The sequence below is a fragment of the Pristiophorus japonicus genome, chromosome 20, assembly GCF_044704955.1.
Source record: "Pristiophorus japonicus isolate sPriJap1 chromosome 20, sPriJap1.hap1, whole genome shotgun sequence".
In the NCBI taxonomy this organism is placed as follows: Eukaryota; Metazoa; Chordata; class Chondrichthyes; family Pristiophoridae; genus Pristiophorus; species Pristiophorus japonicus.
The window spans coordinates 1,341,576-1,356,275 of record NC_091996.1 but is presented as its reverse complement, the minus strand read 5'-3'; the positions used below and the strand labels follow the sequence as shown (position 1 = coordinate 1,356,275).

Sequence of the window (14,700 nt, the reverse complement as noted above, 5' to 3'; positions counted from 1 at the left end):
CTCCCCTCTGTACCAGACAGGTCCCCCTCCCCTCTGTACCAGACAGGTCCCCCTCCCCTCAATGCTGAGCCCTTCAGCCCCTCTGCCCCATCAGGACATGTCGTGGTTCGTGCAAACCCTTTGGTCAGACTAGAATTCAGGAGACCTATCGGTAACCCAGGGGCACTGAGGCAAGTTACTGCTCCCCCAACTAGTGCCCCACCTGAGCACATTCTGAGCTGAACAGTGCCGCATCCCATTGGGTTGTCCCTTCCCCTCTTGACCATGGCTCAGTAGTTGACCTGCTGGTTATCCAACCCCCTACAAACCTAACTCTCCCCTAACAAGCATCCATTGCCAATTAGTTTTGAACTCACTGTCTGTCCAGGTTCACCATCTTCTCCCTTGTCCCCTGAAGGTCCATCTTGACCCTGTTGAGAAAGAAAAAGGCCAGGTTATGAGGGTCTTGTGGCTGCTTCATCATCTTTTGAAGATTTACTCAGATTTGATCATCGAGTTCACGAGCAGAATTCCAATTCTATCTCCATGTGTTAGAACAAACATGTCAAAAAAATCATCAATACTTTTTGATGCTGAAATTGAGAGCATCCATCTGTCACATCAGCCGCAAACCACAACACGGAATAAATGGAGCATCCTTCACCCCAAGGGCTTGGATTAATACTCTCAAGGTGTTTATCGCAGACATTTAATTAATGATTCTACTCAGCAGCAATTCTCTCTTAACTAAACAAATCTTGAGCTTACCGGCGGTCCGGATTCACCAGGAGGGCCAGGGTCACCAGGGAAACCAACCGGTCCCTAAGGAAAGGGGGAGAAAAAGAGCAAAAGGTCAGTGCTTGGTCATCCTGAGGAGTTCCAAGTGAAGAGCGAGTTTACATCTGCGACGAGTGTCTGCGATCCCGACGATTGTCGGAGGTAGACAGGAGTTAGACAACCTTGAGGTCATGTGGGGGAATGAGTTGGAGTAGAAGGGGGAGAGGCGTCTCAGTTTACACACAGCGAGGAGGCAGAGACATCCTCTGCTCAGTTTCTCGGAGCAAAGCAGAGAAAACGCGGCCGTTCCTGATGGATTGAAATAAGAATGCCCCGATTATTTTTTTTTGAAGGGTGAAGGGCTGAGATAGGGTGGCCAATCCTCCAGCAATAGAAGATTAATCTCTGGGACACTGCTTCTGTAAGCAAAAACCCGGGAGATAAATCATTGGGGCATTAAACAAAATGTGTTTTTTGAGCGAGGTTAGGAACTAGTGATTAGGAGACTTTGATGAAGGAGCAGAAAGGGTTGATGAGGGCCCTGCAGATGTTGTATATATGGACTTTCAAAAAGTATTTGATAAAGTACCACATAACAGATTTACTCGAAAATAAAAGCACATGGTATTAAAGGGATGGTGGTAAGTTGGGTATGTAATTGGCTGTGGATTGGAGGCAGAGAGTGGTGAACAGATGGTTTTCTGACTGGAGAAAAGTATGCAGTGGGTTCCCCCAGGGATTGGTATTAGGACCATTGCTTTTCTTGTTATATATAAATGACCTGGACTTGGCTACAGGGAGTATAATTTCAAGTTTGTAGATGATGCAAAACTTGGCTATGTAGTAAATAGTGAGCAGGATGGTAGCAGATGTCAGGGAGACAGAGACAGACTGGTGATATTTGCAGACACGAGGCAGATGCAATTTAATGCAGATAAGTGTAAAGTGGTGCAGTTTGGGAGAAGCAACATGGAAAGGCAGGATAATCTCAATGGTGCTATTTTGATGCCCTTCACAAATCCTTGCAGGTGGCACGGCAAGTTGAGAATGTGGTTCAGAAAGCGTCTGGGATACTGGGCTTTGTAAATAGAGACATTGAATACAGAAACAAGGACGTCACACTAAACCTTCACAATTCACTGGTCCGGCCTCAGCTGGAATACTGTGTCCAATTCTGGGCACCACACTTTCGGAAGGATGTGAAGGTCATGGAGAGGGTGTGGAGGAGATTGACCAGAGTGGTTCCAGGGATGAGGGAGTTCAGTGACGGGGAGAGACTGGAGAAGCTGGGGGTTGAGCAGAGAAGGTTAAGGGGAGATTTAATAGAGGTGTGAAAACTCATGAGGGCTTTTGATAGAGCAAGTAGGGAGAAACGGTTTCTTCTGGCAAGTGGGTCGGTAACCAGAGGTCATCGTTTAAAATAATTGGCAAAAGAACCAGAGGGGAACTGAGGAGAAATGTCTTCACACAGAGAGTTGTTGTGATCTGGAACACAATCCCTGAAAGGGCGGTGGAATTAGATTCCACGGGAACGTTCAAAAGGAAATTGGCCAAGATGTATTTGAAGGGGATTAATGTGCAGGGTTACGGGGGAAAAACTGGGGTGTGGAACTAAATTGGATAGCTCTCTCACAGAGCCGGCACAGGCTCGATGGGCCGAATGGCCTCCTCCTGTGCTGTAAGACTGTGAGTCTATGAAACAGTGAGTTTGGAACCTGACTGTCTGGGCATTGGGACAGTGATTGATGGACAATTACGGAGGTAAACTGAAAATGGTTGGAGGATGAAGAGAAGGGATAGGAAGGAGGAGGAGAGGATGATGAGTGTGAGGTGCTGGAAATGCTCATATACTCACAGGGCTGCCCTTAGGACCATCGTCACCAGGAGGACCTTTCGGACCTGGAGGCCCAGCAGAGCCAGATGGTCCAGATTCACCTTTCTCACCACGTTCGCCTTTCGGGCCCTGCGGAGGATTCAAACAACTCATTAACGGCACACAGAGAGTCCGAGGGCGGCTGGGCTTCTTACAAATCCACTTGGAGTTCACATTTCAGTGCTGTACTGGAGGAGCGTCGCAGGGGCAGTACTGAGGGAGTGCCGCACTGTCGGAGGGGCAGTACTGAGGGAGTGCCGCACTGTCGGAGGGGCAGTACTGAGGGAGTGCTGCACTGTCGGAGGGGCAGTACTGAGGGAGTGCCGCACTGTCGGAGGGGCAGTACTGAGGGAGTGCCGCACTGTCGGAGGGGCAGTACTGAGGGAGTGCCGCACTGTCGGAGGGGCAGTACTGAGGGAGTGCTGCACTGTCGGAGGGGCAGTACTGAGGGAGTGCTGCACTGTCGGAGGGGCAGTACTGAGGGAGTGCTGCACTGTCGGAGGGGCAGTACTGAGGGAGTGCTGCACTGTCGGAGGGGCAGTACTGAGGGAGTGCTGCACTGTCGGAGGGGCAGTACTGAAGGAGTGCTGCAATGTTGGAGGTGCCTTCTTTCAGATGAGACGTTAAACCGAGGCCCCATCTGCCCTTTAGGGCGGATCTAAGAGATTCCACGGCCTATTGAAAGAAGAGCAGGGGAGTTCTCCTCGGTGTCCTGGGGCCAATATTTGGCCCTCAATCAACATCACTAAAACCAGATGATCTGGTCGTAATGACATTGCTGTTTGTGGGAGCTTGCTGTGCGCAATCTGGCTGCTGCGTTCCCACATTACAACAGGGACCACACTTCAAAAATACTTCACTGGCTGTGAAGCGCTTTGGATCATTGTGAGGTTGGTAAAGGCGCTATAGAAATGCTTTCTGTTCTTTCTTTCACATGGAGTGATGGGTTGGGTGGGGGATGGAATGGGGGGATGTGCAGGAATTGCCCCAGTCACTGTGATGGTGACTCTCTCAGCGACCATTCCCTCTGTTTACTTCGAGTGAATCATTAACACTTTCGACTAAGATGAGCTGAGGGATTCAGTTATCCTCAGACCCAACACAAATCCTTTGAGCTGATACAACCCTGTCCTCAGCTGCCACGCCCCTGGGTTCCATTTCGTAATTTAATCCTTTCAATTGAGAAAACAAGACTGTTGTACAGAGGTGGGTGGGGGAGGGGGCAGTGAGAGATACATGTGGCAAGTGGTGTGACAGAGGGAAATATACATAACTCATTACAGGCAAGAGCGCCCAGCACTTACAGGCATTCCCAGGTATCCTGGAGGTCCCGGCGTTCCCGCTTCACCTGAATCACCCTGCGGGAAAACAGAGACACGTTGAAGCTGTTAGTGAAATGCTACCCAAAATACTTCATGACATCCTCTGTGAGTGATCCATGTCAATCCCAGTTGGACACAGTAACTGTGTATACATCAATCCCAGTGGGACACAGTAACTGTGTATCCATCAATCCCAGTTGGACACAGTAACTGTGTATACATCAATCCCAGTGAGACACAGTAACTGTGTATCCATCAATCCCAGTTGGACACAGTAACTGTGTATACATCAATCCCAGTGGGACACAGTAACTGTGTATCCATCAATCCCAGTTGGACACAGTAACTGTGTATACATCAATCCCAGTGAGACACAGTAACTGTGTATCCATCAATCCCAGTGGGACACAGTAACTGTGTATCCATCAATCCCAGTTGGACACAGTAACTGTGTATCCATCAATCCCAGTGGGACACAGTAACTGTGTATCCATCAATCCCAGTGGGACACAGTAACTGTGTATCCATCAATCCCAGTGGGACACAGTAACTGTGTATACATCAATCCCAGTGAGGCACAGTAACTGTGTATACATCAGTCCCAGTGGGACACAGTAATTTATATAACTCTACACACATTCGGAGCAGTATTTGGAAGCTGATGTAAGGGAAGGAAGAATTGAGGAGCCTACCTTTTCGCCCACAGATCCAGGGTTACCAATTCCTCCCGAAGGACCTTGAGGACCCTGTAACAGAAAGAACACACTGGATTTTAAGACAGACCATGCCAGGGGACTGAAGGGCAGGCTTCATTCTCAAGACTGGGATTCATATAATACACACAGTGCCTGCTCTGTCACTTTCCATCTCAAGTCAGGCTCGTGCGATCTTCACACTCTCCAGTACAACACCCATATAATAAACGCAGCAGATGACCACTGCCATTGTTCACAGTGTCCTTCCCAAATGCTTTTACTCAGGACAGTGTCTGTGGATTTGATGTATCTCAGTACTTTGGAATGTTGTTTTGTAATCCCATATCCCGTCTCTCTGTCTCTCCCTCTCTCAAAGCTTCACAAGGGTGATTCAGCTCAGCTGGTCCAATCTCTCAGTGTACGACGGGACAAATGTCTTGTTTACTTCCAACTGGATCTATATCTTATTCCGTGAATGGAGCCTCCTCCAGCCCGTCGAGATCTCTGCGCTGCTCCAATTCTGGCCTCTTGCCGATCCCTGATTTCCATCGCTCCACCATTGGCGGTCGTGCCTTCAGTTGTCTGGGGCCTGAGCTGTGGAATTCCCTCCCTAAACCTGTCCGCCTCTCTCTCCTCCTTCTCAAAGCACTCCTTAAAACTTCCCTCTTTGACCAAGCTTTTGGTCACCTGTTCTCATATCTCATGTGGCTCGGGTTCAAGTTCCGTGTCGGATTTTCGCTCCTGTGAAGCACCTTGGGCTGTTTTACTACGTTAAAGGCACTATATAAATGTAAGCTGTTGTTGTTGTTGTAAAATTGATGGACAATCTAAGTCAAAACACTGGGCACAGCTTTGGGACTGATTCAAAGACAAAGGATTGAGAATGTAGGTAAGCTGAGTTTCGCTTCACTGCAGCGTAACCATGGTTACTGTGGAGGATAAAATATTGGAAGGAGTACTTACCTCTGCTCCTGGAGCACCCGATGGGCCTCTGGGCCCTGGTGGGCCTGGTGGACCCTGGTAACAGAAATATTGGACATGTCAATCACATTACTGTCACTCATCACCGGAAAACCAACACATTGCAATAAGGAAAAAAAAGCCTCATTGAATTCAATGGAGGCTCGATTATACAAAGACGCACACACTCACCATTGGGCCAACATCACCCGTTTCACCTTTATCACCTGCTGGACCAGGTAATCCCTGGAAAAAATTAGAACGTGCAGTGGTTATTATTTCCACGTATATCAACAGGGAAACATCCCTCAGGCCCATTTCCCACAATTTCCCATGTGGGATCGAGTGTGGGCTTTACAGGATGTGAAGATGAGGGGGTGGGAGGGACAAATGGGGGTCTTTTAACTGCTCCCAAACCATCAGGCTTCCCTCGACCTTGGACCCCCCGCCCCCCCGCACCAGCCCCCGGAGAGAACAATCCACCCAGCAAGGTAATGACGATGAGGTGCTCATTCCCAAACAACGACAGAGTGAGAACCAGCTGGCAGTCTCCGTTCGTGAGTGAATTGGTAAAAGTCGACGGCTGGGATAAGTCAGCAACTTCATTCCCATTGTATCTGTGACAACCAGGGTGCTGCAAGGTGAACTAGCCGGACCCTGGTCATTTTTGTCTCGCAAGTCCTATGTTGTTAAGGCTTGAACAAAATCTATTGGAGACTTGCACCCTGGTGTTACAGTGACTCCCAGCAGATTTTAGATTCACAATCTAGCCCCAAATAAATCAAACTAACCCTGTTTATTTTCCCAATGAGTCCCTCTGTGTGGCTCGAATGCCTGCAGAGTAGTGCGTTGATTGAAGAATCTTGATCCCCCTCGGGAAGCTGTGAGTTTACCCAACGGACTGACAAGAATCATGCAGGGATATAGAATCATCAAATCGCACAGCACAGGAGGAGGCCATTGGGCCCATCGAGCCTGTGCCGGCTCTGTGACAGAGCGATCCAATCCGTCCCACTCCCCGCTCTTTCCCCACAGCCCGGCACATTTCCCCCTTCCAGTATTTATCCAATTCCTGGTTTGAAAGTTACTATTGAATCTGCTCCCACCGCCCTGTCAGGCAGCGCGTTCCTGATCACAACAACTCGCTGCGTAAAAACATTCTCCCCATCTCCCTCACTGGTTCTTTTGCCAATTACCATAAATCTGTGTCCCTCTGGTTACTGACCCTCCTGTCACTGGGATCAGTTTCCCCTTATTTACTCCATCAAAACACCTCATAATTTTGAACATCACTATTTAATCTCCTCTTTAATCTGCTCCAAGGAGAACAACCCCAGCTTCTCCAGTCTCTCTCCGTCACTGAGGTCCCCCATCCCTGATACCGTTCGAGTAAATCTCTCCTGCACCCTCTCTAAGACCTTTACATCTTTCCTAAAGTGCGGAGCACAGAATTGAACACAATACTCCAGCTGAGGCCGAACCCGTGTTTTTCAAAGGTTGAGTGTGACTTTATCACTTGTATTCCTCCATTAATAAAGCTAGGGACCACATATGTTTTTTTAACAGCCTTCTCAACTTCTCCTGTCACCGTCAAAGATTTGTGTATGTACACACCCAGCTGTCTCTGATCCTGCACCCCCTTTAAAACTGTACCCTTTAGTTAATGTTGCTTCTCCTCATTGTTCCTTCCAAATACATATAGAGTAGATACTTTGTCCTTGTGTTTTTAATACAGTGAATAAGACAATGCGTCAGGTTGTAGCACTGCAGGGTCAGACACTGCATGGGGGCAGGCCGTCACACTGAGCTTTTAATTCAGCTCCGAGTGTGGTCACACACCCTGGAGCAGTCGGAAATGTATTGCCCGTTTCCGACAATCATAACACAAGTTTAGTATTGTGTCTCTGACAGTAATAAACGGGTAGATCGGGGCACGGGGAGTGTTGACAATGAAGAGCGACAGGAGTGAGTGATCGGAGAAGGAACGTTACAACAAGAACATAAGTACGGCTGGAGCAAAAACAGGCCATCGGCCCATGAACCCCGTCCCATCCAGAGCCCATTCCTGATCACTCATCGCTCATACCCTCCCTCTACATCCCGAACTGGGACACGTCGGGGCTGGTGAGGTTCGATTGACTCTAGCTGCCATGTGCAGTGACATCATTAACGCGTTCAACAAACACGATCTCTCTGGACATGTTCCGGATTTCATCACAAACTTCGCCCAGAGAAAATCTGGAATTGATTATCGATCCGCTGTGCATGGTGACAGGTGATCTCACCCTCCCCCCACCGAACCCCCCCCCCCCACAAAACACCTCCGCTCACACCCCCACAAAATAATCCCCCTCACCCTGAACACCCCCGCTCCTCACCCCAAAAACACCTCCGCTCACACCCCCCCCAACCTGAACACCCCCCCTCCTCACCCCAAAAACACCTCCACTCACACCCCCCCCAAACCCCCCCCCCCACCCTGAACACACCTCCTCCTCACCCCAAACCCCCCTCGCAAAACACCTCCGTTCACCCCTCAAAACAACTGCCCCCTCCCCCCCAAAACACCTCTCCAAAAACACCTCCCCTCACCTCCAAAAACACCTCCCCTCACCCCCTTAAAACACGTTAACACGTTCCCCGCACCCCCCACCCACCCTTTCCCCGGAGAATCCAGCAGTGTTGGAATCTCATTCTCCTCTTCAATCCCCTGCTCCCTCCTAGGATCAGCCCTGAGCCAGTAAGAAGGGATGGCCGTTGGTTATTGTGCAGATTCCATTGGGTGTCCTCAGAGATGTCTCAACCAAACCAAGAAACTAACTGAAAGGATGTGAAATGAATGGGCAGCTTGTCGTGTTTCCCACACTTGAGTGCCAGCCAGGAAGATAGTATTAAACAGGTAGACTTTCAGTAACTTACCTGAAGACCAACTGGGCCAGGAGGACCATGGAAACCCCTTGGTCCTTCATCACCTTTCTGGCCAAAGAGACCTTGCTGTCCTCTTGGACCAGGCTCACCATCAGCACCCTAAAACACAAGCAAGGCAAGGTATCAGAACTCTCACCTGTGGACACTAACTCAGCAAATGGTCTAACGCAGGAACCATGCACGGGGCTGTACTCACGGCAGGGCCAGGTTGTCCTATAGGGCCTTGGGGTCCCGATGGACCAGGTGGACCCTGTAAACAGAACATGAGACACACATTTTCAGTGAGAGTTATTGGATCCAATACAAGGTCTAGCCTGAAGTACATGGGCTGATGTTCCCGATTGTTACAGATTGCTTGGACAGTCAATGGTCAATCACACCATTTATTGGGTTTCTGTGGCTCTTCTGGCAAAGTTCCGGCGGGTGAGTGGGAGAACCCCAGCGGAAATTCACCCCCGCATTGAGCTTCGGGCAACGTGGGGGAACATTCAGCCTCGGAGGGTGCACAGACATCAACAGGAAGGAAAATCAGGTGGACTTACTTAACGGGCATGTTTTGTGCCTCCGCCAAAGATGAATTTGATCCCCTTTGTTCCGTGGCATGGACAGGTCAAGTGAACACACTCCCATTGGGCTGGAACTAGTTGAGCATTCCTGAGGATTCTGTGCAGCACATGTACCTCGTGGAATGATGCAACTTTATCATCACTCAATACCCCGGTCAAAAGTCTTCAAGGAGGATTCCAACTGAGCCAGGATAAGTCCTGTCAACACTTGGAGCCAAGTCTATCTCCTTTGAGTCCAAGAGTTGGAGACAGAGCCAGAGAGAGCTTGATGTCCAGTTCGATCAAATGACCCATTCCAATCAATTCAGGGCCCTTTTTTCCCGCAGCATTTCCACAACAGGATTCAGACACATTCCCGAGAGGCCCAGTGCAGAACTTTAACTCTTCATGGGCTAGGTCAGAAGCAGGTTATTATCTGAACTGGTCATTTACCTTATTGCCTTTTGTGGGAGCTGGGCACAAATGGGCTGCGATGTTTCCGACATTACAACAGTGACCACACTTCAAAAGTGCTTCATTGGCTGTGAAGCGTTTTGGGACGTCCCGAAATGCAAGCTCTTTCTTCCTTTTACCTCAGCAGACACGAGAGAGAGTGACTCATTCCCTGATTTTTATTTTGAAAAACGTTTTCTCTGAGTGATGGAGCAGGCAAGCCCAAATAGTGACATCTGCTCTTCCCCGTAGTGTGGTCAGTCACAGACAGCCGGCGATCGACGCACTGAAAACTGCAGCCCGAGCAAGGCCAGACCCCCCGAGCAAGGCCAGACCCCCCGAGCAAGGCCAGACTCCCCCGAGCCAGGTCCGACCCCCGGGGCCAGACCCCCCGAGCCAGGTCCGACCGCCCTGAGCAAGGCCCGACCCCCGGGGCCAGACCCCCCCTGAGCAAGGCCAGAACCCCGAGCCAGGTCCGACCGCCCTGAGCAAGGCCAGACCCCCCGAGCAAGGCCAGACCCCCCGAGCAAGGCCAGACCCCCCGAGCCAGGTCCGACTTCCGGGGCCAGACCCCCCCTGAGCAAGGCCAGACCCCCCGAGCAAGGCCAGACCCCCGGGGCCAGGCCCGACCCCCGGGGCCAGACCCCCCGAGCCAGGTCCGACCCCCGGGGCCAGACCGCCCTGAGCAAGGCCCGACCCACGGGGCCAGGCCCGACCCCCGGGGCCAGACCCCCCCTGAGCAAGGCCAGACCCCCCGAGCCAGGTCCGACCGCCCTGAGCAAGGCCCAACCCCCGGGGCCAGACCCCCCCTGAGCAACGCCAGACCCCCAGGGCCAGACCCCCCCTGAGCAAGGCCCGACCCCCGGGGCCAGGCCCGACCCCCGGGGCCAGATGCCCACTGCGCAAGGGCAGACCCCCAGGGTCAGGACCAGGCTCCCCCACCCCCTCCCCCCCCCCCCCGAGCACAGCCCCACCGCTGAGCAAGGCCAGCACTGGTTGGGCCCGTCTGGGATATTGCCGAATCAAATGCACCTTTCGTGATGCCCATTCTCACCTGTTCACCCTTGTCACCTTTGCTGCCCTTTTGTCCTGGATCACCAAATTCACCCTGATCGGGAAAAACAAGGAAAGATCAAACATCATTGGCCTTTCAAATAAAACCATTCGTTCCGATATCCCCCACTCCTCACTCCCGGTCTCCCGCGTTCCCGGTCTCCCTCGCTCCCCCCGGTCTCCCTCACTCCCCCCGGTCTCCCTCGCTCCCGGTCTCCCTCGCTCCCGGTCTCCCTCGCTCCCCCCGGTCTCCCTCACTCCCGATCTCCCTCGCTCCCCGTGCCCCTCGCTCCCCGCTCCCCGTGCCCCTCGCTCCCGGTCTCCCTCGCTCCCGGTCTCCCTCGCTCCCGGCCTCCCTCGCTCCCCTCGCTCCCGGTCTCCCTCGCTCCCGGTCTCCCTCGCTCCCCGTGCCCCTCGCTCCCCGTGCCCCTCGCTCCCGGTCCCCCTCGCTCCCGGTCCCCCTCGCTCCCGGTCCCCCTCGCTCCTGGTCCCCCTCGCTCCTGGTCCCCCTCGCTCCCTGTGCCCCTCGCTCCCGGTCTCCCGGCCTCCCTCGCTCCCCGTGCCCCTCGCTCCCGGTCCCCCTCGCTCCCGGTCCCCCTCGCTCCTGGTCCCCCTCGCTCCTGGTCCCCCTCGCTCCCCGTGCCCCTCGCTCCCGGTCTCCCGGCCTCCCTCGCTCCCCGTGCCCCTCGCTCCCCGTGCCCCTCGCTCCCCGTGCCCCTCGCTCCTGGTCCCCCTCGCTCCCCGTGCCCCTCGCTCCCCGTGCCCCTCGCTCCCCGTGCCCCTCGCTCCCCGTGGCCCTCGCTCCCCGTGGCCCTCGCTCCTGGTCCCCCTCGCTCCCCGTGCCCCTCGCTCCCCGTGCCCCTCACTCCTGGTCCCCCTCGCTCCCCATCTCCCTCGCTCCCCGTGCCCCTTGCTCCCGGTCTCCCTCGCTCCCCGTGCCCCTCGCTCCCCGTGCCCCTCGCTCCCCGTGCCCCTCGCTCCTGGTCCCCCTCGCTCCCCGTCCCCCTCGCTCCCCGTCCCCCTCGCTCCCCGTGCCCCTCGCTCCCCGTGCCCCTCGCTCCCGGTCTCCCTCGCTCCCCATCTCCCTCGCTCCCCGTGCCCCTCGCTCCCCATGCCCCTCGCTCCCGGCCTCCCTCGCTCCCCCCGGTCTCCCTCGCTCCCCATCTCCCTCGCTCCCCGTGCCCCTCGCTCCCCATGCCCCTCGCTCGCGGTCTCCCTCGCTCCCAGTGCCCCTCACTCACGGTGTAACACATTTCTAGTTCCCCTCCCAGTCACACACCATCCTGACTGGGAAATATATCGGCCGTTCCTTCATCGTCGCTGGGTCACAATCCTGGAACTCCCTCCCTAACAGCACTGTGGGAGCACCTTCACCACACGGACTGCAGCGGTTCAAGAAGGCGGCTCACCACCACCTTCTCACGGGGCAATTAGGGATGGGCAATAAATGCCGGCCTGGCCAGCGACGGCCACATCCCAGAATCAATAAAAAACCCTTTGTCGCTATTTGAGTGGATGGGCCCATTACTGTCGGTGTGTTGTGCTCGCACCTTGTCTCCATCTTCACCTGGTGGTCCCGAAGGTCCCGCCGGACCAGGGAGACCGACTGGACCCTGGATTCCATCGCGTCCAGCTGGTCCCTGTGGCCCTTTCTCACCCTGTGTGGAGTAAGGAGAGAGAAACATTGAAGAACGTGTCGCTCGAGTGTACAACCCAACCCAATGTGTTCACTGCCATATTTAGAGAGTCAGACCGCTGTTAGATCGAGGATTCTTAAACTCTTTCATTCTGCGTCTGATTTCCAGGGGCTCTGGTAGTGGATTAATGGAGTCGCAGTATTGAAATGCTGATGTAGTGATGGTCATCTGCTTCTGGATCTCAGTATTTACTACTCGTGCTGCAAGAACAGTGGCTGCAGTAATCCTTCCCTCCAACCAGTTTGACAAGCTATGAGGTGCAGATCCTTTCTGTCGCCTCTGGTTTCGAATGTCAGCTGCGTGTTTAGACACTGACTGAGGTCTGAGGTGAGCGCTCTGATAACACTGCAGAGACTGGGCAGAGAACACTGAGGAACCACACACACAATTCTTACAGGGCTTGACAGGGTAGATGCAGGGAGGGTGTTTCCCCCCGGGCTGGGGAGTCTAGAACCAGGGGTCACAGTCTCAGGATAAGGGCTCGGCCAGTTAGGACTGAGATGAGGAGAAATCTCTTCACTCGGAGAGTGGTGAATCTTTGGAATTCTCTACCCCAGAGGTCTGAGGAGGCTCAGTCCTTGAGTATATTCAAGACACAGATCGATAAATGATTGAATATTAAAGGAATGAAGGGATATGGGGACAGTGCAGGGAAGTGGAGCTGAGGTCAAAGATCAGCCGTGATCTCACTGAACGGAGGAGCGGGCTCGAGGGGCCGAACGACCGACTCTTGCTCCTAATTCTTATGAGAAAGAACAGGAAGGAGAGTGTACAGAGCGCAAGATATATGGATAGTGTACACAGAGCAAGGTACATGGGCCTGGAGTTTCCGCTGGATATCGGCGGAATCAGTACCAAAGGTCACGGAATTTTAGGTGCAAATTGCGTCCAGCGCAGAGTGTCCGCGACGTTTTGCGCTCATTTAAAAACATTGCGCTAGAAGCAGGGCTCTGCCACAACTCCAGGCGGATTAATCACCGCGGCAGGTTCCCGTTAACCGCGCTGGTTTACGGGCCTTCGAGGAGGCTCCAGAGATGAAGCTGGGGCTTTGTGCACATGGACACCAATGGGCGATGGTTGGAGAGGCTTGGAACTGACGCCTGTTCCCCTGTCTCACTGGAAAACGGTTCTGTGTATTATTTTTTGTCATTTTCAGCAATTTAAAATTGGGTTGCCGACAGGTGGTGGATCGACATGAATTAAAAAGGCTTATATTGTGTGATAAATCCATTTTCAGCTGTTCTGCTCAAACTTTGCCAAGTTACCGCTCTTAAACTTAACAAGGACATTTTTTTTTAAAAGCGAGATTTTTTGGAGTAACAAATGATGTTTTAAAACACTGCCCGGAGACGCTGGTTCATGGCAGATTTAAGTTTGGTGATTATGCAAATGAATTTGAGCAGAAACTCGGGGCGGGGGAGGCAGTGGGAAACACTTTGGGGGCAATTTGCACCAGAATAGCCGATTGTGCCCGAAACAGAGACTCTCTCGCCCATGGTGTACACACAGCACGTGGGCAATGTACAGAGTTAGTATTGAGTGCTTCAGTCAGGAGAAACTGTACTTACAGGGGTTCCCTTTTCACCAGAGGGTCCCGGAGGGCCCTGAGGCCCAGGTCGCCCCGGGAGACCGATTGGTCCTGCTGGACCAGCTTGTCCACGATCGCCTGGAGAACCCTTTGGAAAAAAAACAACTCAAGGTTAAAACTAAAAATGCCACCAATAATCCTGGACTTTATAGATGTTCAACTGCAAGTGGGGGCACATGTTGTTTTTTCAATGTTGTGGGCTGAATGTCCGAGCTTGGTGGGGGAGCATGGTGGGGTATAGAGACTCTGAGGGCCACAAATCCATCTGCCAGCCCGTCTGTAATGTACACACCTGTAAGTATGCTCAGGGTTGTACAGCTGTTGAGTTGGGAGGGGCTTAGCCAGTCATGTGATGTTCACAAGACTCAATAAAACCCCAGCCAGTTGGGTTCGGGGGATCAACGATGGGGCAGGTGGTTGTGAGCCTGGTGGATGAACTGGTAATGTGTAGTGTGATTGTTAAACCTTTGCTAATAAACCAACTAGTTCTTAATAGCAATATGTTGCTATGAATTCTTAAGCAAAGCGCCCATGAAACAAATACATTACACCGTCTGATTGTAAAATCAATCTTGAATTGCAGCAACCTATGCTTCCATTTCATGGTGAGATTCTCTCATTTTCTGACCTTTCCCTTTGCTTGTATCTCTCGGTGTCCTGTCCTGTCCCCAGGCTGAAGGGATAGGCCATGTCCCGAGCCAGCTGGAGCTGTGTGACTGGCCATCCCCTCCTCTCCGGGGAATGAATTGCCCTCCTTTTGTGAGGGGAGGGGTGAGGCACCTCCCCCCGACCCAGGACATCCACTGCCAACCGGTCCTGTGTGGGTCCCT

General features: G+C 52.9%; 1 protein-coding gene across 2 annotated transcripts in view; it reads right to left on the bottom strand.

The window, feature by feature from the left end:
- The window catches only part of col5a1 (procollagen, type V, alpha 1), a 120,985-nt gene that overhangs the window by 26,209 nt on the left and 80,076 nt on the right, over positions 1-14,700 (bottom strand). For both annotated transcript variants that reach the window (XM_070863617.1, XM_070863618.1), the window contains 12 exons: positions 13,851-13,958; positions 12,136-12,243; positions 10,587-10,640; positions 8,731-8,784; positions 8,526-8,633; positions 5,799-5,852; positions 5,610-5,663; positions 4,644-4,697; positions 3,934-3,987; positions 2,612-2,719; positions 748-801; positions 357-410 (listed from right to left, as the gene is read on the bottom strand). In XM_070863617.1, the coding sequence (XP_070719718.1) occupies positions 357-410; positions 748-801; positions 2,612-2,719; positions 3,934-3,987; positions 4,644-4,697; positions 5,610-5,663; positions 5,799-5,852; positions 8,526-8,633; positions 8,731-8,784; positions 10,587-10,640; positions 12,136-12,243; positions 13,851-13,958 (864 nt within the window). The remainder of the gene's footprint in view (positions 1-356; positions 411-747; positions 802-2,611; positions 2,720-3,933; positions 3,988-4,643; positions 4,698-5,609; positions 5,664-5,798; positions 5,853-8,525; positions 8,634-8,730; positions 8,785-10,586; positions 10,641-12,135; positions 12,244-13,850; positions 13,959-14,700) is intronic.